The sequence below is a fragment of the Grus americana genome, chromosome 2 (genome assembly GCF_028858705.1).
Source record: "Grus americana isolate bGruAme1 chromosome 2, bGruAme1.mat, whole genome shotgun sequence".
Taxonomy (NCBI): domain Eukaryota; kingdom Metazoa; phylum Chordata; class Aves; order Gruiformes; family Gruidae; genus Grus; species Grus americana.
In genome coordinates this window covers 46,256,500-46,280,320 of record NC_072853.1, presented here as the reverse complement: position 1 = coordinate 46,280,320, position 23,821 = coordinate 46,256,500, and the positions used below count along the sequence as shown (strand labels likewise).

General features: G+C 38.8%; 1 protein-coding gene across 5 annotated transcripts in view; it reads right to left on the bottom strand.

Moving 5' to 3' along the window:
- PRKDC (protein kinase, DNA-activated, catalytic subunit) overlaps positions 1–23,367 on the bottom strand; it is an 89,499-nt gene extending 66,132 nt beyond the window's left edge. For 4 of the 5 annotated variants that reach the window (XM_054815147.1, XM_054815148.1, XM_054815149.1 and 1 more), the window contains exons 1-25: positions 23,203–23,367; positions 22,515–22,591; positions 22,316–22,408; positions 21,402–21,476; positions 20,143–20,251; positions 18,772–18,884; positions 18,008–18,107; positions 16,359–16,414; positions 16,237–16,267; positions 15,097–15,254; positions 14,727–14,873; positions 12,381–12,545; positions 11,364–11,532; positions 10,268–10,317; positions 8,961–9,098; positions 8,524–8,673; positions 7,944–8,059; positions 7,110–7,269; positions 6,070–6,156; positions 5,577–5,696; positions 5,029–5,188; positions 4,511–4,617; positions 3,448–3,538; positions 1,878–2,041; positions 1,087–1,239 (exon numbers count right to left, since the gene is read on the bottom strand). In XM_054815147.1, the coding sequence (XP_054671122.1) occupies positions 1,087–1,239; positions 1,878–2,041; positions 3,448–3,538; positions 4,511–4,617; positions 5,029–5,188; positions 5,577–5,696; positions 6,070–6,156; positions 7,110–7,269; positions 7,944–8,059; positions 8,524–8,673; positions 8,961–9,098; positions 10,268–10,317; positions 11,364–11,532; positions 12,381–12,545; positions 14,727–14,873; positions 15,097–15,254; positions 16,237–16,267; positions 16,359–16,414; positions 18,008–18,107; positions 18,772–18,884; positions 20,143–20,251; positions 21,402–21,476; positions 22,316–22,408; positions 22,515–22,591; positions 23,203–23,344 (2,931 nt within the window). In that variant the 5' untranslated portion in view covers positions 23,345–23,367. Of the gene's footprint in view, positions 1–1,086; positions 1,240–1,877; positions 2,042–3,447; positions 3,539–4,510; positions 4,618–5,028; positions 5,189–5,576; positions 5,697–6,069; positions 6,157–7,109; positions 7,270–7,943; positions 8,060–8,523; positions 8,674–8,960; positions 9,099–10,267; positions 10,318–11,363; positions 11,533–12,380; positions 12,546–14,726; positions 14,874–15,096; positions 15,255–15,776; positions 15,894–16,236; positions 16,268–16,358; positions 16,415–18,007; positions 18,108–18,771; positions 18,885–20,142; positions 20,252–21,401; positions 21,477–22,315; positions 22,409–22,514; positions 22,592–23,202 lie in introns of those variants that run through there. The other variant, XM_054815151.1, reaches the window with a different exon arrangement.
- Between the last annotated feature and the right edge of the window lie 454 nt (positions 23,368–23,821).

Genomic DNA, 23,821 nt, shown 5'->3' with positions numbered 1-23,821 from the left:
TCAAAATACTTAAGAACAGAAAACAGTACTACTTTGAAAAACGGTCTATAAAATGAATAATCAGCTTCATACAACATTGCCATATCAAGGATTAAAAAAAATAACAAAAAACTGGTTAGCTGCTTTCTATTCAACTAGCCTCAAAAGATCTCCAAGCTTACTTTCAGTAAGATCCTCTGAGACAAAGAACACTGCATGCCACGGACTGATATGCCCATGTACAGCCAGAGAAACAGGGAAGTTTGTTTTCAAGCTGTACTTTGATCTAAACTCTCTCTTAATCTTTACCATATTCTATCTTTCTGGATTTCAACAATTCTACCTGTAAGTCAACCTGACTGAATACTGTCATACTACAACATGAAGGGAAGAACCATTTAATATACTTATTTATGCATACATACATGCTTATAATACAGTGTGTATGCCTGTGTGCATTGGTTTGGACGAATCCAGATGTTATTTACCTATGGTTTATGTTCAGCCATATGCCAGCAAAAGGGGTTTCACCTAAATTGGTAAGAGTTTCCTGGATGTTTTAATGGAACACAAGTCCCTTTGGTCTAAAAATAGAATGTGGATGCCAGGTTCCAAACAGCAGTCTGAATAGGCACAAGACCTGTAATTTCAGTGGAGCTGAACCTATGTGTCTATTCTGTTTTGTGTAAAGGAGGAGAAATACCAAGTTCAGATGTTTGAATTAAATATATCATCCTTAGCTATCAACGATGCAGCTACAGATTCTCTCCCAAATGCTTTTCTTGTGGACTGTAGCTTTGCACTCATTCAATACTGAAATAATCAACTTCACCTCGAATTAACTTATTACAGAAAAAGAAAAATATAGAAACTAAATACACCAATAAAAAGCAGCCACTACCACAAATTCTTTGAATGAGCCTTGAAACTCTTATGTATTTGTACACTCCTCTGAGTTATTCTGAATTATACTCCATTATTTAAGTCTTAAAAAAAAAAGGCAATGTGTCTGCATAACTTCTAACAGGACAACTTCTAAATAAAATTAATTTCCATATTTAGAGCTATTTTAAACAAGATAAAATACTTATAAATGAATCTGTTTACCTGGTCTACGTCACAAGCAAGACGAAGTAGTACTGGAAATACTCGCTTTTGTAGCTGATACATGGGTGGGGGACCCTGACGTCCTTCTGGCATCTGAGATGCTTTCCCCAACATGTATGTGACTATGCTATGTAGCAGCTCACAAGCTGCAACCTGAAATTTAAAAATCCTTTTGGTTATGCATCCGTTATTTTGACAGAGAAGACAAAATTGTGAGCAGGAGAGAATGAGTCACAAGAATGGATGTTCTCAAGAAATCACTCCAATCTATGCTAAATCACCATTCCAGGAACAGATCAAGTTCATGGAACTAATTTACACACATTCTAACTGGCCTTTCTCCTGATGTTTTAGTCTCTATTATGGGCAGTTGCTTTTCAGCTGGAGAAAATTCATCACTGGGTAAGTCACCTATCATTGTGTTTTCAGGCATACCTCCGTTCTGGACTCTCTTTGGATATCAACATCCCAAACCAGCAAAGCAGCAAAATATTTGCTTAAGTGCTCTGCTGGATGTGGCCCACAAGTTCATAGGCTAGGCATGAGAAGGAGGCCAAACAACACTGAAGATCAACTAGTTTAACATTTTCATTTTTATGTTAAGTCTAACTCTCAAAGCACAATGCTGTCTGGTAGACCTTATAGCAACTACTGCTCTTTAAACACTTGGAATAAAGCCATCATGAAAGAGCATCAAAGCAGCACACTGCTACCTATGAATGAATTAAACCAGGTCTTTTTTATGCAGTATTTATCAGCTAGCATAAAAAAAGATGCAGAAAAAACAATACTTTTGTTTGCCTGTCACTTGCAGAAAGAGCCAGTTCAGTCACACGAGGCAAGAATAAATCCAAGTAGATGACAGGCTTCATATCTGCAAATGGTACAGCAAAGCTCAGACGCTTCTCAGTGTCCCAGGATACGCATTTCTTCATCATCTCTTCTGCAGAGGTAGCTAACGCATTTGAAAAAGATCAAAACAAAAAATAAGCTTTATATAATATACATAGAGCAAGTATTTCCGTAGTTCAGACAAAAAATCTGTAACCTTCCAACTTCAGTTAGATTGCCATACGATGTTAATGCTTTATAAATTACTGGATGTTACAAGCACCAGAAGTACGTTAGAACGTCAGTTTTATTTGCACATCAAAAAGATGTTTAGCGACCACATGGAAAAATTAATTGCAGCCAACACTTCAGGAGACAGTTGCAGCAGCCTCCAGTTTCAATACAGGTAAGTTTGGAGACAATTATAAACCCAGAAGATGTTGAACCACACTTGATTTAAAATACTTCTTCAAGACATCCAATATGCTACTTTTGTTTTCTACTGTTATAAAAATTCTCGAAGATCAGATCAGACAAGAAGATCCAACATACATCCTCCTGCAGTTGCACAAAAAACCAACTACATTTATGGCTATGTCCTCCAAAGAAAACTACCATACTTACTCCCTTCTCTCCCTATATTCCTATAGGTTTGTTAACTTGGTTAACAAAGTCTGACCACACTTTGTATTTAATTTCCAGGGAATAATGGTACTTTCCCCCAGTATTTCTGAATAAGCAACAGAGAAGTACTTGGCAGAAAGAAAATTGATTGTAAAGGCAGAAAAAACAAACGTAAGCATGAAAAGAAAGGAATAGAACTTCTATACAACTACATTAGTTTTCAGACTGACTAAATTTTGCACTGAATTTATCCCTTAAATCTCATGATCAGGTACTTACACTATACTTTTCCATTTTTGTTTTAATTAGATTTTATGATATTTAATAATTAAATTATAAAGCTTATTCACAGGCTGAACAGAAAAGAGCAGAGAACACTCAAATGGAGCTCTACTACCTGGACATACTTAAAGGCATGGTGCAGCTTAAACTCAAAAGTGAAAAAGTAAGCTTGCTGAGACTTACACAATTCACAGGCTGCAGTTCTGAAAAACTGTATTAAGTGAGAATTGTAGTAAAAATGTGGAAACAAGTACTAAAGAGTTACAAACTGGGGCAAAGCTTTAAAATGGCTTTGCAGCCAGAGGGTGAAAGGGATGGGGGGGGAACAAATAAAAGCATATATTCAGATACATATAATTTTTTGCCCTTAACTGAAGTTTTGTTTTTTGCTTTTGTTTTTTTACACACTTTCTGCATTCCATAGTAAGCTAGTGAATACTTTGCCCTCCTAAACTCCAGAACTGAATAAAAGCAATGTTGTTGAAACAAGAGCAACAAAAAATAGCTTTCCTTGAAAAGCTCATGCATTCTCATAAAGTGATGTTGAGACTTGACTGAAATCTACTTCCAAGTAAGACAGCAGAGGCATGTAAATATTATTATTTACACTGACAGTACACTCACCTGTAATTAAGTTGTGGTTGACCTGTCCTCCCAAAGATCCAAGAAGGCGTGCCACTCTAGTCCTTACTGCTTCCAAGGAGGGACTGTCATCCTAAATAATTCAACAGATTCATATTAGTGAAGGAAAAGTTACTTCTACATAGAAGTACCTTTGTTTACATAGTAAATGAAGGTTTTATGGCTCTTACTAACATGGATGAAGAAGGCAGAATGAAGAACCTATGGGGAAAACCACTGCATCAAACAAGAGAACAGTTTTGGTTCTATAAGCAAAAGAGTGCAAGACTGGAAAGCATTTCCATCACATTTTGTGGGCTTTCAATTGCCATTTCTCAAATAAAGTTAAAATTTTATCATCACAGATAACACATAACCTACAGAATGACATAATAGTCTAAAAAATGGAAAAAAATCTGAAGTAAAAATTACTCTCTTCATCTGCTTTAATCCCAGAACTTAAAGTTTAGATCCTGTATCTCTGTGTAAGCAGCCTATGTGAGATGTAAAAATTTACTCATTTTGTTTAAAGATCACTAGGTTGGGAACAGTTTTTTATATATATATAAAAAAGTAACTATTAGTTTTACACCTAAAAAGGTTTATTCCTAGTTAGTTTGTCCACTGGAATATACAAATAAACCTATACTTACTTTTAGCTACTTGAGAAGTCACTTGCACACTGCAACACTAAGCTGGGACCTGGTTTCAAGTGTAGGAGTTAAATTTTTGTTTCCATAATATATCAGTCTAGCAGTGATGCTGACTTACAGGATTTCTTCAGTTCCCTTTCCCTGCTTTATTCCCATTCTCACCCTAGAATATGACACCTTTCCAGCTGTGTTGATGTAATAGCTTTTTGAACCCCAGTGTAGAATGGGATTCATTGAACTGATCCAAGGTAGAAATAATAATAATAATAATAATAATAATAATAATAACAACAACAACAACAACAACAACAACAACAACAACAACAGCAACAAAGTATGCTTGCAAGAAAGGAAGAAAAACAGTGGGAAGTGATTAACTCACATTTAACTCTAAAAAGAAACAGTGCTCTTACCAATGAAAAAGTCTTTGCTTTTCTTAAACGCTGTATCACAACTTTATTAAATCCCTTCTGGGCTGCTCGAGAAAGTTTCCTTACTTCCCAGTTATTCTGGGATTCAACTGATGAACAAAAAACCAGCACGTTAGTATTAGTTTATTGTACCATGCACCTGCTCATAGTTTATTTAGAAAAACCCACCCTGGTTTTGCGCATTTTTATTTTTAAGATGCGAAAATTATTCTTTCATTTAAAACCTTTATTAAGGAAAACAAGCCTCTATGAGTGAAAACTAAGCTGATTTAAGGATACAAAGTACAAATCGCAGAGAAGTAGCACATAAAATGGCTACAATTAATGATTGTTCGGCAGTAGCAAATAAATCCTAGTTAAAGAAAAAGGAGTTATATCGTTCCAATCACAGGAAGTGCACAATATAGGCAAAAAGTATGTCACACCCCTATCTTTAGGCCTAACTATGAAAAAATTATTTTCCTCTCCCCCAAGACTAACAATTCTTTGCCTGTACGTACCTGTAGATGTAGAGTTTTTCAAATAACCATCAAGAAGAGGCAGAATATCCTTGTAGTAAGGTTGCATTATATGCCTGGGGATGTGAGCTGACCAGTCTTCCAAAGCATCCAGTCCCAGATCAGCCATTGGAGTACAGCTAAGGCCCAGCTTAAATGCATTCTACATGTCAAATGTAAAAACTATCACTCTTTCCTTGTTATTGACTACTACTATTTAAACATTAATAAAATCTACCATATTTGAAAGCATTTAGCATACAATGCATCTTCCTTCTTAATAACTTTTGTCTGCTTAACATCTCACTCAAGACAAGCACAAAAGGTCTGTACTATATTGCAACACAGCCACTAACAGTGTCAGCTTAGTGCAAAAGCAAATTCTGGCAATTTGTTTATCCAAAAAGTGAAGTCATTTGTATTCTATCTCACTGAAGACAGTACAAAGCTTTATAGTTAACTGCTCAACAGCATAGTAACTCTGCTCCAGAATTTCTGTATGTGTTGGGAAAAGAAAAAAATAGTGTTAGCTGTACATTGCTCTAACCCACCTGCAGTGCAGGAATATATGCTTTGATATCAAGCATGATGATGTCATGTGGTAAAGACAGCAAAAAATTCAGACAGGATGCCAACAATTCATCCTTATACTGTTTCATTTTTGCTGCAACCTAAAATTCAGATAAATAGAACAAGAACAATCATAAACCTTTTTAAGCTCTTGATTTAGCTCTATCAATATCCACGTAAAATAAACAACTCAAAAATAATACTGAAATCTCATTCACCTGCAGTTAACAAAACGTATGTAATGTAGAATTATACAGTTATTTCTCAACTGTACATGAATAGGTGATCAATACACCTCTTCTAACATTGAGTAAAAAAAAGACAGAAAAATATCTTAAACCCCCACTATGTTGCATAATTCAAAGAGCTGGAATACTTCTATCACATATGCAAGGTTTTTCAGAGGATATAATTTTGATTGAGTCATGTACATTTATATTCAGATTAAGAAAGTTAGCCAGCAAAATCACTTACCTCTTTTCCAAACTTTACAAACAGTGCAAAGCAAGACCTCTTTTCTGGGTCTTCAGGGCATTTTCTGAGACTACTTGGACTGACGCCCTGCCAAACAGAAACCACAAGTCAACAGTATTAAAAAATATAGTACACAGTACAAACATGAAGCACAAGTTCCACTCAGAATACATACATCACTGTCCAACATTAAACTGGCATCAGTGAAAACTTAAAATGTATGTTTGTTCTCTCAAAGCTTGTAAGCTAACATTAATACGGTGCACTGAGGGTCAACTTTTTGGAACACATTTAAAATTATCCAAATAAGCAAGATACATATGACTAAAAAATAACTTTTCAATGGCTTAATTTTCTCCTTGTCTGCCCATCTAACAAACCACAAAAGAAAAACACATCCCTAACAGTGGATGTCCAGGTGGCAAGAATGCTGGTGAGAGAAGAAAAGGGCAATTCACAACAACATCTACAGTACAAGCATCTACACCAATGAGTTTCCAAATTTGCTTCACCTGGTGCCATCACCAGCAGTGGCAAGGACAGTTCTGGACTCTGTGGTGGGCTACATGCATAATGGGATGAAGCACCATCATTCTACAATAGCTTCCATACCATAAACGGTGCATCCACCAATAGAGCATCATATTTCCTGTGGAAATGAGTGAGTGTAATACAAGTATACCCCAGAAGGTGAGTAATTAACCCATACATGTCTCTGCTGTTCTGGCTAGATTGTTTCTGATATCCAAGGTATCTTCCAGACCACTTGCACTGCAAGGATATTTCCCATCCCTCTGTTCAACCAGCTAGGATTTCAGAAAAGCATTACACAAGGATGGTGTCTCTTCAGAAACTGGGCTTGTAGTCTAAATTTTTATTTTCTATGTGCTTGTAACTACAGAGGATGCTACAAACATTTGAAACAACTGGGTAACAGTTTCAATGAACTATTTTCCATAGCGCATAAAAGACTATATATAAAGGAACAGCATCATCATTAGTACAACATGTTACCCCTCCGCTGGGAAAAGAGATCTCACCTCAAAGTATTTTATTTTCTTGGCAATTTTCATTGTAACAGAAAGCAGCTTGTAGAATCCACTAATAAGAGGTAGTCTCGTTGAATATATAATAAGCTCATAACCAAAGGAATATACCCAAGGGTTAAAGTATTCAACATGCTTCTCTGGAAGTATCTCTCTAAAACAGATGCACAGAAAACAAAGGAAAAATAAAGAAAAAAGAAACTGAATAAAATATTTGCTTCTCTTTTTTCAAACTTTCAAGTCAGTACAAGAAAGAGAAGTATTGCTAAAACAGAGCAGCTCCAAAGAGGGAATAATTACATGCCGCCTTCTAGGGAAAGCATAGGAAGATTTTTATCTTGCTTTAAAGTGCAAAGCTGTTTCTTCCTCATTATATCTTATTATTGAATTTATACAAACACACATACTCACGTATCACATTTCATTACCAATACTGCAGTATTGCTAAGGGAAATCAACTGGACCTCCACAGGCAAACAATGCTGTACCTTTCACTTAATGCCCAATTATGAAGACTGCCTTTCTGGTCTCTGAAGTATTTAGGATATATGGTCAGTATAATACTAAAAAGTTACAACATATACCGAAAGACAATTAAACCCAAATAATCAAAGTGAATGACTTGTCTCCTGTAGTCTTTAAAAAAACCTGAGCTGATGAGCTAGCATGTTTTTGTCTATGACCCAGCTGTCAGAAACACTCCAACGGTCTCCCTGCTAATCATCTTGTACATTTTGAAATACGGTATACCATCCTAAGTCAGAAACAGGCATCTTCAATAAATGTCACTTCAAATTTCTTCCAAATTACATAAAAACATATTAATACCTGCAGAATTCCACTAGATTTATAAAGGCAATAAAGTCTGTTGGCTTTGTTGGCTGAAGGTTTGAAGCAGGGTCAGAAGAAGGCCCAAGCAAAACACTGTCAGGTTCATTTTCATCCTGAAAATAAATATTGAAGCAAGAACACTGGATCTGTGACAACACAGAAAGCATTTACACCTTTTTTCCAGATAAACAGTCTGTCTCTTCTTCTTTTCCTAGCTGCTACTAGCTAGTCTGACACTGACAAAGGACTAATAATTGACACATTAATAATTCAAAGAAATAATAAGGGATGCTTGCTTCTAAGGAGAAAGCAAGTAGAAAATGAAAACCACTAGAAGCCAGAGTAGGGAGTCTAAAATCACAGATTCTGTGAACTTCTACTGATTCCAATGTTTCCATCTCCTTAGATTGCAATGTAATATTCAGAAATATGAAGTAAAAACATGTTGTCTAGTATGAATGCTACTTCAAGGACATTACAAGGAGCTATCTAAGCATAATGAAAACAAAACAAAGAACGTGATCTTGGTTCCCTTACAACAGCAGGAATTTATAATAGACAAGTCAACAGGTCTCACCTGTTCATTAACATCCAGTTTCTGAACAGTCAGGTCCAATTTCTCAATAATCTTCAAAATAGATTTTATAAGTTCATCATATAGCAAGCGATTCAGGGACTGCAGTGATGAATTTGCAGTAAGAAAGTTTTCATCTTCAAAAACACATTCCTTTATAGGAGGAAAAAAGTTCACGTTTCAAAATGCCAATAAAAATTATTCCTTGAATTTACAAACCAAGATTTGAATGATACAGAGAATCCTGGTTTAGATGTTTCTCAGCTATGGAAGCCTAAATTCATCCCTATCTAGTTTATCTATCGGCCACAAAATCCAACTAAAACCAGGAAACAGTTCTTCTACAGCATGACATTTGGAAAAAGTCTAGGGTTAGAAAAGCAGCAATAAGACTTTGGATTATGCTTCCTTTTGTATTTCCATGTTAACTATGCTTTTACCTTCATTGTGTCACAGTTCAGTAGATTTCTGAAGAGATACAGATAGTCCTTACAGGTTGGTACTTTCCATCTCCCTGTCCCAACCTCTTCAGCTTCACTGGATTCTTCTGATCCAGAAGTTTCTTTTCCAAAAAAAGCCTGAAAGGACACAATATTTTTCAGGAACACTGCTGAGGTGGGTTGACCCTGGCTGGATGCCAGGTGCCCACCAAGCTGCTCAATCACTCCCCTCCTCAGCAAGACAGGGAGGGGAGAAAATAAGATGGAAAACACTCATGGGTCAAGACAAAGGCAGTTTAATAAAGCAAAAGCAAAGGTTGTGCATGGAAGCAAAGGAAAACCAAAAGATTTATTCTCTACTTCCCATCAGCAGGTGATGTCCAGCCACTTCCCAGGAAGCAGGGCTTCAGTATGCATAGAGGTTGCTCCAGAAGACAAACATAAATAATGAATGCCTCCCCTTCCTTCTCCTCCTTTCTCTTAGCTTTTATTGCCATATGGTATGGAATATCCCTTTGGTGAGTTGGGGTCAGCTGTCCCGGCTGTGTCCCCTCCCAAGATCTTGCCCAGGCCCCGCCTGCTGCTGAGGGGGAATGTTGGAGAGAGACAGCCTGGGTGCTGTGCCAGCACTGCTCAGCAGCAGCCACAACACCGGGGTGTTACCAACTCCTGGCTGGTACCGATACACAGCACAGCTCTGTGAGGGCTGCTCTGGGGAGAATTAACTCCGTCCCAGCCAGACACAATACAACTGAATATGTAACTACCTGACCAAGCTACAACACAATGTAAAATGACTTCTGCAGGTAGAAACATGAAATGTTTAGCTTTCTCACTTAACCAATCTGAAAAGAGCACAAAACAAGCAACTCTCTTCAAAAATCTCTAAAGCTCTTCCACTTCTAGTGGTCAGTTGAGAAACTCTACAGTTATCCTGCTGCACAGAACTAAAAGGTTTTAAAATTGTCCCTTAACAAAAACATTCAGTAAAACTTTTAAAGCGCCCAAAATTTGTTAACCTGGAAGAAAGCTGAATCACCTCAATTACAACCTATTTTGTTATAGACAACCTGAGCAAACGTCTATTTCCTGTCATTTTTTTTTCATTCAGTACAAGAGGCACATCCTTATTATGCTGAGCAGCCGTAGGAACCAGAGACTAGTAACAACTGAGCCACAATTCAAAATGGACAGTAGTATTTTTGCTTCTTTGGGTCTTTCCCTGTTTACTGGGCTAGATCTTCAAGAATTGGGATGTGTACTCTACGAATCTAGATGAAATAAATATGTTTAAACGGTTACTTTACCTTTGAAAATGTGATCGGCTTGGAGAAGATTCTGATTAATCCCTGATGCACTGAAACAAAAAAAAAATTTGTCTGAACAGACTTTAAAAGGCACAGCATCCATATCACTCATTACATTAGCAATCAATTAAATCAGTCTTCTGTTTTCTACATTCTGTCAGGATGAGGGAGAGGCAAAAGAACACAGATTTTTCTTTAAGGACAAATACAGCCAAAACCAGAGCCATAACTTAGGATATTTCACAGGGAACCAATTTTGAACTTGCTTCTTACTACTTTTTCTTAGTACTGCTTTGACTTTTTCCTGACTGAATGCAGTGATGACTGAGGCATTGCCCATAATGCCCATACTGAAAAAGGCAGCAACTCCCAATGACTCTCACAGATGCGGACTTAGGATCTGCATTCCCACATGCTGTTTAGGTGCTCAAATCAAGAATGTGGCAAACAGTGAAAATGCCACAGCAATAGAGAAAAAAACACCGTAAATAATTGAAAGAAATTAAAAAATAATTTCTGAAAATCACTATAATGAAATGTCAGCATGCTGGAGGCTACTAGAATTGTCAGCCACCAATGCTGACACATTCATTATTACATTTGCAGGACTATCTGACTAACCGCATATTTGGAATTTTCATTTTTCCTATGTACAAGTTCCAGAGCATAAAAAGATTGCATTCCTAATAGATATGACACTCACCCTACTTTCTGTGATATTTTGTAGGGGTAACTGAAAGGGTATTGAACAGATTTTTGTACATTTTTCTGGAAAATCCCTTTCTCCCCACAATCCTTCAGAGCAGGAACGGTAAGTCTTATGTTACAACAGATTATCACAAAAATATATTCTCTTGCCCTTGATGATAGCCACTCTGTCATCCCAGTTGTTAAATGTATTCCTTAAGCGATTTAACAATGGTTATTCTAAAATAACACAATGAGAACCCTAAACCTCTATTATTAGAGGATGGAAAAGCTTAAGTTTTGACCCCAAATAGCTATTCCACCTATCTCCTTAGAACCAGTTAATCAATTTAGGGGAAAAAAAATTTCAAACGAAAAAACCACAACAAACTTAATATCACAGACTCACCCACAGTGCTAATAAAATTCCAGAGAACTGGACCTTTTCCTGAGAGGGCTAGAAATACCTTTATTATAGATCTGCAACAGACTAACTGCATTTTTTCACTGTATTGTGGAAAGCTATTGATCTGCAGCACAACTAGATGTTCAAGAACTGGAGTGTATACTTCAGGAATCTAGAAGAAATAAACACAGAATGCCCATCATGCAAAGACATAATTATTAACTCAGTATCAATGTGAAGAACTATGCTAAATTATTTCAGCAAGACAGTTTGTTACAAGACTTTACATCATGACCTGCTCTGAGAACAATAAAAGACTTAGCAAATGGACTCACCTTAGATATAAAAACCAAAAAACAAACAAAAGAAACAGAGTAAGAAAGTTTCCTGGAGCACATTATGCAAAGTAGCTCCTCAATAGATTAGTGCTTTGATGGAACCCGTCTTAAGCTTATTAGAAAAGAACTAATTTAATTAAACAATAACAACACAGCAGTATAATCTGTTCATCCTTAACAATCTGAATACAGAATGCAAATGAAAGCTTTCTTCTCTGCCCCAACCTTACTTCCCAGCTCTAGCTAGGATCCAGAAAGCCCTCATTAGAACACAGACAGCACAGCATCACAGGAAAATCAAAATATCTGCCTCAGAGAACATGCTAAGTATCAGTACCAAAAGAAAAAGCAGCAATAGAGTGGTATAAACACAGAAAGAGAAGGGTAAGGCTAGGTCCAAATAAATATCTTCACCTAAAATAAATAAAAACCTATTCACATTTGGCTATCATGGTTTTCATTACAATGCACTGTAGCATTTTATTTGGTATATTCTGTGCATTTTCTTTATTGAAATAAAATCTAATAAAGTATTCTCCTGATATTCATCCCATCCCCTAGGAACTAAACATCATTCTATTTCAGATAAAGAAATACCTTCTAACATAGGTTAAGTTCACAGCTGAACATTCATAGCTGCATAAAAAACCCAACTGACTGGTACTTTAAATACTCCACTTACTGTATCTATATGGAATATCACACTTGCAATGGACTGGAGGAAACTTGGTAGCTGATACAGATGGTCATCTATTGTTTCTGCTTCTGTGAGGTACATTTGCTTACAACGCTGAAGGAGCCCAACATACATGTCGTCAACATCCTTAGAATGTATAGCTTTACAGGGCTTACAGAGAGAAAATAAAATACTGATTTAGCAACTTTGTACAGCCAAGCAAAGGTATGCTGTAGCACTAAAACCCAGCCAAGTCTTCACCGAGCCTTAATAAGAATACTATTTTCAATTTTTCCAGGAACTCAATACATCTGAATAAACTAAGTATTCTACTTGCTACATGTATGAGAAATTTGGTACCTGCAATGAACTAAAATAATAGTTCACTGATGCAGCATAATTTACTATAGAAGTACTTGAACTTGGAGTGACACAATTTCAAATCCAGTCTGAAAAGCACGGAGTTTGGCTTTAAATATCTTAAATACGGCATGAGGGATGCTAATATTCACTTATATTTTGACTTAGCTGCATTAAAGTGTAAATGGCTTACCTAATGTGGCTTAGGCAATTATCATTCACAGGCTACTACTATTTAACATTTAACTCAGCAGCCCAAAGTCTGAACTTTTATTGTGCTGGGATCTGTACAGAGGATAAAGACTACTCCTAAACTAACAAACAAGTGGAAAGCATCCCAACAGTACTAGAGGGTACATAATAATGCTTACAGATTTCTATAGAACAATCTGTAAATCACAGTATTTAGCATGAGCTAGGTCAAAAAGCAGTCTTTGTGAAAAGGGAGGCAGGAACCAGGTCACCGGCAAAAACCGTAGTAGGGAACTGACCATGGAAAAAGAATGGACTGATTTAGGTAATGACAGAATATGAGTTAGGCTAAAGGCTGAATCTAGTCTGTCTAAAAACATGCTGACAAAATTAAGACTATCCATTTATCATTTGCAGAACTGGAAGTATTACTTTAAAATCATTTTAGTGATTAGACAGTAAAAGAAATATTCTGCCTTGAAACTGAATCAATCACAGAACTTGTGTTCAGGCTGAGGTCACTACGTGCAGTAGTAGTAAGACTGCTTCCTTGCAATGTAGCGTCTGATGCTTGGCCAAGATTTAGACTAAACACGCTAACAACCATTAGTGTGTCTTAACATATTAAAGATTTATAAGTACGGGAGCATTACGATCCCTTTTTTCTATTAAAATTTGTAGCATTATCCTGTGTCTGTATTTACATTATGTAATTTTAATTAACTTCTTGTGTTCCATAATACATTATTTTTAATCAGGTTCTTTCAATTCAGTAATTTGAAATACTTCATTTTTTTCTGGAAACAATACCTTTAACTCAATTCCTTTCTAGCTCATATCATAGAAGAGGAAGACTAGGCTTCAACAAAGCACATTGAAAATTCTACAAAACAAATGCACTCCGCTCAAAAGATAGCAAAATGGAAAGGATTCAGCTAGTAATCAGCTATTCTGTCACATTTCCTAACCTTCTCTAAAGAATCTTTGAGATTATTTAACCTAATCTTTGCTTTGAGAGAGAGAGGGGAAAAAAAAAAGGAATGTCTAGAATTCTGCTATATAGAAGGTGTGGTACCACCATCAAGTGCATAGGTTGCAGATACATAAACACTGCCCTTTCTTTACAGAACCTTAACTTTATTATACTGCCATTTTAATTGACTGCTGACAAAAATTGGAAGCTGGTTCTTAATGGTGCTTCCTGACAAACATACCTATCCTCCACATAAATATATAAGTATGGGTGGGGTTTTTTTTGGGTGGGGGTTTTTTAGTTTGGTGGTGGTTTGTTGTTTTTTTTTTTTTTGTTTACAGTTGTTTCACAAATTACCTCCTGGTGTCCTGCAGTCAGCAGTACCTTTTGGCTGTTCCGACTGAGATTCCTGCTCTGCAGGAAACATATCTGAACTGCTTCCAGAGCAGAGCTAACCTAGATTCTACCATCTAAATGCAGACAGAGCTAATGAGGTATTGCCTGTACGTAAGCAATTAAGCACATCCTTAAGTTTTGTGAAAGCTGTATACAAAACTCCTCTTTTTCCACTTCAGAACTAGTGCACAAGCCGAAGTAACTACAACCCTCACTGCTGCAAGTGCTCCCACTAAATTCAGTATGTGTTTCAATAATTTTCAACCACAGCATATTTTACAATGTAGCTAATTAAGTTCAACAATTAATCCAGAAACAGGAGCTCTGCCTACATAACAAGCTGTATAAAATCATAAAATGAATGGTATGTGAATCCTAGCTTTAAATCCATTCAGTACGCTTCTTTATCAGAACAAGTTTCCTGCACATACTGCTGCAAAAAGCCCATATCCACGAATGGCAATGGACAACTCTTTGTTGCTCGAATCCATTCTTCTGATGATTCCATAGAACTGCTCCATGAAGAACTGCAACTTGCTCTTGTGTAGCTCTGCATCCTTAGCTACCATTAAAGAAATCTGTAAAGCAGATAGAAAAATTTCAGCATTTAGAGAAACATGAAAAAGACACAAAAAAAATTAAAGTTGTCTTAAAAGATACCTAGCTTGTAATACGAAACACTTCAATACAAATAATTATTTATTAAACAGATTCACTGAACTGCCAAGCACCAAATATTCCCACCATTTCAAGAAATTTGACTTATCTTTAGTCTTAGAGGTCCCAGTGAAGTTACAATACCTGCTTGAGGAATGAATCCAGTGCAGAATGACTGGCTTTCTTCAGCTCCTGATTTGTGTGGCCACACCATTTACACATTGCTTCAAAGAGGGAGATGTAGTTGTCCAGGAGCAAGGCACCAAACTGAGCAGCATGCCATGTGAACAACTGTAAACCAGCTGCAATGTAAAAACACTTCTCATTAAACCCCAGACTTATATTCCACTTTCAAAACCAGACCAGACAATAAAAGTCCACATTAGGACTTTAGGTAGGTGTATCTACCATGACTGGAGGGTATAAAATGTATTCGTCTAGCCATTACAGTATCAGTATCCAAACATTAAGAACTTAAGCATAGAAACAACTCTCCAGAATCTTCTTTTTTAATGTACACCATTATGAAAAGCACAGTTGTGTTCTGAAGTAATTTACACTAACTGTAAAAAAAGAAAGGGACTCTCCTGGTTACAAATAATAATACTGCACCACACAATTCACAAGGATTTGGTTTCTGTGGTCAGGACATATGCTCAAGTCCCCTCCTCCAACCAACTGTGATGCAGACAAATAAAGAATTCAGAATTTTTATTTTTTTTGGGGGGAGCAGACTATCTTTAAAGAGGATTTTAGCCTTCACAGTTGCCATGGGCCTAGTACCCAAACCTTGCATTTTGGCAATTTCTGCAGAAGCCACTCACATTTCACAGGCCAGTTTCTGATTTTCTTCATGTACTTCATTTGTTCCCCGTTTCCTTCTCCTGCTTCCAGTGAAATTCCTCTTCTCTTCCTATTTCTTTTCTTATAACCCAATCCACCATCTTCTCTCTTCTCCTAATTTGCTATGTTCCTCTGATTTCTACTCCTACCATGATTCCCTTCTCATACCAGGGTTTTGTACTACTCCGGCGGGGCAAAAGGCATCGAGTGTAATGCTGCTGTTCATAAGCTGATTAGACCTTGCCTACTTTAACCAAACACATGTTTAACTCTTTAGATTCCAACTTAAAGTACACCAGCTTTGCTCCCCGATCATCTTAGAAGACTGAAGAATAGAGCCATCTGAAGACAGCCAGTAGAGAATAAACAACTCTAGACAGAAGACACCATTGTATGTATGGTATCTACCTCAGCACGAATTGAAATAATTTACAATCTTACCTAGCTGTACTGCGTATCGCTTCTGATCAACCTGTAATATCAGAAAAGGTTTGTCATACATCATTTATTCTTCATCAGGGCTAATTCATTTATGTGGAACAATTAACATGGGGCAGATTTACCTGTGGGTTGATTGCCTTCATTGCAAAATCAAAAATCTCCTTTGCAGTCTGAGGATCTATGAAACAATCCAATAATGAGCATTTCACTATCAACACACAAGAGGTAGAATGAAGACAAAGATATTTTTATCCAAAACTTGGTATGAAGAAGCAATATTGGAAAGCCTTACATATCTCATTTTAAGGGGCAGAGATGCTTTTTCCTGAAATACTCTTAAATTTGAAAAAAATTGTATGTCTATATTCATTGATTTTTCTCAATACCCATGTTTTAACAGATATGATTCTTCTAAGGGAAACAAATCCCTGTATAAACCACATTCCAGCTTCAGTGTGGCTCTCATAGCTGCCCAATCTCTGGTTAGAAAATAGCACTTCAAACATTTATGTACAGAAACACACTGATGAAGCCATTCCACACAAAGACAGACTACAAGGACCAGATAGCTGGACAGGCTTTGTTTTTGCATAAACCATTTACCAGTAGGGAAATTTTAATTCTGAGTTCATAGTGAGAAATGGTGCTGCTTGCTGGCTGTATAATGATTAAAATATATCAAATTGTATCACGGAATCACAGAATGGCAGGGGTTGGAAGGGACCTCTGGAGATGATCTAGTCCAACCCCCCTGCTAGAGCAGGATCACTTAATGCAGGTTGCACAGGATGGCGTCCAGGCAGGTTTTGAATATCTCCAGAGCAGAAGACCCCACAACCTCTCCGGGCAGCCTGTGCCAGTGATCAGTCACCCTCAAAGCGAAAAAGTTTTTCCTCATGTTCAGATGGAACTTCCAGTGTTCCAGTTTGTGCCCATTGCCCCTTGTCCTGTCACTGGGCATCACTGAAAAGAGTCTGGTCCCATCCTCTTGACATCCGCCCTTTAGATATTTATAAGCATTGATGGATCCCCTCTCAGTCTTCTCCAGACTAAACAGACCCAGCTCTCTCAGCCTTTCCTCATATGAGAGATGCTCCAGTCCCCTCATCATCCTCGTAGCCCTCCGCTGGACTCTCTCCAGTAGTTCCCTGTTGTTCTTAAACTGGGGAGTCCAGAACTGGACACAATATTCCAGATGTGGCCTCACCAGGGCAGAGTAGAGGGGGAGGATAACCTCCCTCGACCTGCTGGCCACACTCTTCTTAATGCACCCCAGGATACCATTGGCCTTCTTGGCCACAAGGGCACATTGCTGGCTCGTGGAGAGCTTGTTGTTCACCAGGACTCCCAGGTCCTTCTGTGCAGAGCTGCTTCCCAGCAGGTCAACCCCTAACCTGTACTGGTGCATGGGGTTGTTCTTCCCTAGGGGCAGGAACCTACACTTGCTGTTGTTAAACTTCATTTGGTTCTTCTCTGCCCAGTTCTGTAGCCTGTCCAGGTCTCACTGAATGGCAGCGCAGCCTTCTGGTGTGTTGGCCACTCCTCCCACTTCTGTATCGACTCGCTGAGGGCATACTCTGTCCTTTCATCCAGGTCACTGATGAGTATATTGAACAAGACCAGAGCCAGTACTGATCCCTGGGGCACACCACTAGCTACAGGCCTCCAACTAGACTCTGTGCCACTTATCGCAACCCTCTGAGTCCTGCCATTCAGCCAGTTCTCTATCTACCTCATGTATAACTACCTTTCACATAGAAAAAGAACATACCTTCGTCCATGGATTTGGTAAAGTTGTACATGAGTGCCGCCAGTCCCCTCAGACATCCTGCTACGACAGGTAGCTTGGGTCCCCTTGTAGCTGATGTCATCTAAAAAAAGTAGGAATTGAAAATAGTATTATCCTCAAGCTAAGATAAATTTACACCACAGGTTCCCAGTTACTAAAAGTGTAGATAAAATAACATATTCCAACTTTACAATTATGTCAGCACCTCTACGAGCACAAGTCCACAGAAACATCTCCTACTCAGAAGTTTCATGTCATTTGGGAGAGAGTTTAGCTCCAAAAGCACAACAAATTATTTGAAAAGCACAAAATATGTTCCACCAAGACCAACCATAGCAAAACTTAGATAGGACACACTGAAGTCTTAGAAGTGCAGAATATAGGAAAGTAAAGTTCAATTTACTTGAAGGGCAAGGATTTTGCAGCTAGTAAAGACCAAATCAGAAACTACAAGTGCATAGCAATATAACTTTTCTTGGGTTCTACTGCAGTGATCACCACATGCCATCTTTTCTCACAGTAAATTGGTTAATTCACTTCGCTGATGGCCTTGAATTTTTACTTTGAAAACATCTCAGAACCAGAGAACACAAACTTTAATGGTCCTTAAGGAAGCATTTATGATTGTCCGGCTAGATCCCTGCAAACTGTACTAGTTACAATAGTATTCCAACACACAGCGCTACACACATCAAAGGAAAAAATGCAAAGCAATGCAAGAGTCTGAAAAGAAATTCCAATCATACCTGTGTTTTAAGCTCTCCCAAATAAGCTCGGAATAGTTTTTCTGAGTTGTTAATCATGTCACTAGGCTGCACCTCTCCCAAAACTCCCAAAAGCTCATAAATCTTCTCCAGTACTGGAAAATAATTTAGTATTATTAAATATTAATTACTGAAAACATTACTTTGACATTTCCATTGCAATTCTATGTAACTTGCAACCATAAGAAAACCAACCCTGGTTTAAATTTCATTGGTGATTAGCACGTGGGAAAGATGGCTCTTTATGAGGTACATACATATATATATCTACACACTACAATGTGAGATGCATCGTTCTCCCACATTAGTAAGTTAAACACATCTATTCTTTTCAAACATGGCTTAGAAAACTGATTAATAAAGGCCATATCCACTGAGGAAGCATTTATCACTAATCCAAGTTTGCCGCTGGCCTTGAGGTTATGCTGGGACTTTCAAGTACCATCAGGGTTAAGGCCAACAGCTAGCAGAAGTTTCTAGGCTTGAGTTCAGACTAAAGGGTTCTATGCAGGCACAGAAAGTTTTGTGAGGGCTAGACCTGTCAAGCCAAGATTTCAGCTGTAACTAGCCAAGACAATCAAAGTAGAGCTCATATTAGTATGCTTAACATCATAATATAATTAGCTAAGACAGGAACTGAAGAGCTCATATTAGAGGTAACCAATGGAGGAACTATCACACTAAAACTGCAGCTCTGAGGACAAAACTGGCCGGGGTTAGAATCAGGTTGCAAAGAGCTTTAGCAACCAAGCTGGGGCTTACACAAACTTTGACAGGGACGGGCAGCAGTTTTGATAACAGCACCCACTGGCGGGACCAGACTCCTCTTAAGGCTTGAAGTTATAGGGGTATGTGTGTGTATAGTTATGAAACAAATATAAGAGTAACTTCAAGAGTTCAGCTACACCAGGTTAGCACTGAACCTGAGAAGAACAAATAAATCTAAGACCCTAGCAAAGTTAAGTTGGTTAATGACAAGCTATAATTACTTTCAGGATTTAGGTATTCAGGGACTAATAATAACAGATTAGACATACAAATACTTTTTTATGTCGGGAATCCTAAACCAGACCTATGCTTCAATTCAGTATGAATTGCCACCACTAAATGCAATTATATGATTTCTCCCACGTGTTAGCTCATACATATATACAGGTCTGCTAAGAAGCCCAGCTCACTGCATGATCGTGATCAGAAGACTTGAACAAATTTTACTAGCTTTAAAACATGACAGCTACCATTTTTAAACCCACTCGCCATGGAAATAACAATTATATATTTCCATAGGGTATAATCCAACAAAAACTGAGTATAAATAAAACAAAGGACATTGATAGAAAAACTAAAGCCTACCCGTATCAGGAACTTTACTTTTTGTGGCAAGTTCCCCATAAAATTTATTAAATATCTCCCCAACTTTCATTTCTTCCATCAGACAGGAACGTCGTAAACTTTGGAGCAACTAAAAAAAATAGATTAAAAAAAAAAAAAAGGAAAATTTAGGAAAACCATTAATATCACTACCACAATCCTACTTGGTCTAAATAAAAACAGAGTTCATATATGTAACTTCAGCTTAAGTCTGCTATTCAATGACAGAGATCCAGGAAAGAGTATTGGCACGAAATCTACTTTAACAACAAACTACCATCCTATATATGTATAAATGTAAAATGTATAATTTTTAATTTATATTATACATATTATATACAGATCATCTACACGAAAATTATACACAGTATATTTTTTTATATAGCGTCATAGAATCATTTAGGTTGGAAAAGACCTTTAAGATCATTAAGTCCAACCGTTAACCTAACTTTGCCAAGTCCACCACTAAACCATGTCCCTAAGTGCTACATCTATACGTCTTTTAAATACCTCCAGGGATGGTGACTCAACTGCTTCCCTGGGCAGCCTGTTCCAGGGCTTGATAACCCTTTCAGTGAAGAAATTTTTCCTAATATCTCAAGATAAATATACATAAACCCACAAAAGCACAGGCTTGGCAAGCCTGCAGTAGCCTTTATCATATTGTATTTCTCTCCCTGCCGCTATAAAGCCAAACCAATTCACAGAAGAAGTGATTCATAATAACTCAGATGGCATTTTGTTTCTCATAAACAAAACTAAGTAGGTGTAAAAGCATTTGCAAAACAAGAGTCTAATGCATTCTAAAGAAGCACCTTATGAAATTACTGTCACACAGTAGTAAGACTTCTGAAAAAAATCCCCTTCTCCACACCTTTCACATACTGTGTCTAATATATTATTATATATTAATACATAATATTTTAAAGTAAGAATACAACTGAACTGCAAAATTTCTCCTTAAAGAGCCATAATAAACTGGGAGAGAGATTATCTGCAGTTGCCCCCCCCAAACAATCATGATGAAGGAATGACATGCTGACACCTAAGCAACCTACTGGAGGATTATCAAAGACAATCTGTTGTTAAGACATATCTCTTACTAATATTTAAATATTACACTATCACTATTGTCTTGCTACTGCAGACTACAGATTTCCTGCATGATATAGCACAACTATAGTAATACAACAGATTTTCTACTTTTTCTAGAAACAAGAGATTTATAAAATGCATTTTACCTTAATCAGAAGTTCCAGAGCTGGGATTTTACATTTTGCTGCTCTCTCTTTTGTATAAACACTAATACAAGTTTGCTAGATAGGAACAAAAATGGAGATTATAATACTTGTAAGTAGAGAAGGGAATTCGAAGATAACAATGTATTCATCTGCCTCTTTAATGTATCTGTTCCTAACAAGTTTAGGATTTTTAAAAAAGACTAAAACAATAAAAATATTCAGTCCTGAAAGTGGCTTCACTGACAACACTGCAGCACTGTCTGACATTGTAACAAATCCCAGCTCAAGCAAGGAAAGTGCAGTTTCTGGAACAAAAGGCACACTTAGCAAATTTTCTGCCTCTGTACTATCATCCCTTACAATACGTAACTACTAATTTGAGATCAGAAAGTGCAGTGGTGCAGTCAAGCACTTCTATGCAAAGCAGTACTGTTCAGCAATCTAGACTCAAGGAACCTCATTTTAGGAGGTATTGTAGTTTCCACCATTTTCTGTATTTATTGCAAAACTTTGTGAGAGACGTTTTTAAAAATGAGTATTTAAAATCAACCATCGCCCATAGAAACATTTAAAATATTACACTTAAACCATGAACTTAGTCTGTGCAAATAAAAATTCGTAACTGTTATTTTCAAACCCAATACCTTACTTTCAAACCCAATACCTATTATATTCTATGAAGAGAAGCTAATAAAATTAAGTCTGTAGGTAAAGAAACAATTCCACGTTTCTCTGTTGTATGAATTACACTTTATGTCAATCAAGTTATTTCAGCTCTAATAAAAACACTAGAGATGGGTAAGGCAGACCGGGAGGGGTGAAGGACAGTTATGAATCTGTTATGGTGTAAGACCCACCAGAACTGTTTCAACCATTCGGCAAAGACCTTTAGGAAATAATTTTCCTTTACCCACCTTAATATTACAGGCGTAAGGATGAACTTTGTCACCAACTTTTTCCATAAAGACACAAAGAAACTTCAGTGCTTCTTCCCTGCAATCTCGAAACTGAAAGGTTAAAAAAAAAAATTTAGCTCCAATGTGTATACTAAAACATGCTGTTCATATAGCACTACCTCAGCATTTCTTTAAAAATTAAAGTTTACCAACTCACCTCCTCGATGCTGAGGGATCTGTGGATAAAGACGAGCAAGCCATGCTCTTGGGAGAACACCAGGGACAGGTGCAGCGCTGGGTTGGGGGGAAGCAAACAAACCATCAGGCGGTTGGTTTCCTTTCTACAGCAGGCAGGGCTGGACACTGCTCAGCCCGGCGCCTTGTGCCTCAGAGCACGCCTTAACGTCTTGCACGGCGCTGATACTCCTCACCAGAAAAAAACCCCGCAACTTAACGCGGGTGTTTCTGACCTCCCGTGGGCTGGGGCCCAGGCCCCGTGCCTCTGACCTCTCGCAGCGGCCTGCCCCTGCCGCGGGAAAGCTAACCTGAGGGCAGGTCGGCAGACAGGGGGCACGCACCCAAGTATTTTTTACCAAGGGAAGTGGTTATCTGAGGCAAGAGACCATCCCTCCCCCGAAATCAGCCTCTTATGTCACGCCAGCAGCCCTCAGGTGTCGTGTTGAGTGAAGAACACGGGGGGGGGGGGGGGAAGGGAAGGGGGCTAGAGCCGCCCCGCGACTTGGTGCGTGTCCCCCTAACATTAACGAGCCCTGCCCAAGCTGAGCAGTTGCTGTTTTAAAGCCACCAGCGAGGCAACGGCCGCCTCAGGCTTCGCCCAGAGGCGCTGAGGGCCCCCCCAGCCCCTGCCGCCACCCCCCGCGACCAGGCCGGGCCGGAGGGCGCACCCTGCATGCCGCCCGCCGGGCTGGTGAGGCACGTCTCCCCCAGGCTGCGGAGCAGGCTGTAGCCGTGCAGGGCGGCGCTGGCAGCATCGCTGGGCTGCAGGCAGCGGTGCAGCTGGTGCAGATACTCCTGGGCGCCGGCCATGCCGCCCCAGTCCGGCAGCGCAGGCAGCGGCACGGAGGGGGAGGCGGAAGGGGGGCGCGAAGAGCCCGCCTCCGGCCGGATCCAACACAACCAGCTGAGGGGAGAGACACGCCGTGGCATCAGGACTGGCGCACTCCGAGGCAGAAGAAACGCCTCGGCCAGACCATTCCGAGCAGAGGGGGGCGGCGGCAGGGAAGAGGGTTTTCGGGGCTCCTTTATGTCTCTGGCCGCAGGATTGGCTCAGTACACGCACATACAGCAGCCTATACGCGCTGTTTCCCCTGCCCCACGGTGAATGGACTGCTCCAACCTCCCCACACCTCCCTGCCGCGCCGCGGGACTAGTTTTGCCGCGAAATTCAGTCAGGTCCGGGCGGTTCCACTCTGGGCTGCGGGGGGGGGCGATGTCCCGTGGCTGAGGACAGCCTCCGTCTTGTAGCACAAGGAGTACCCTGCAGTATACTTCTGTCCCTACTGT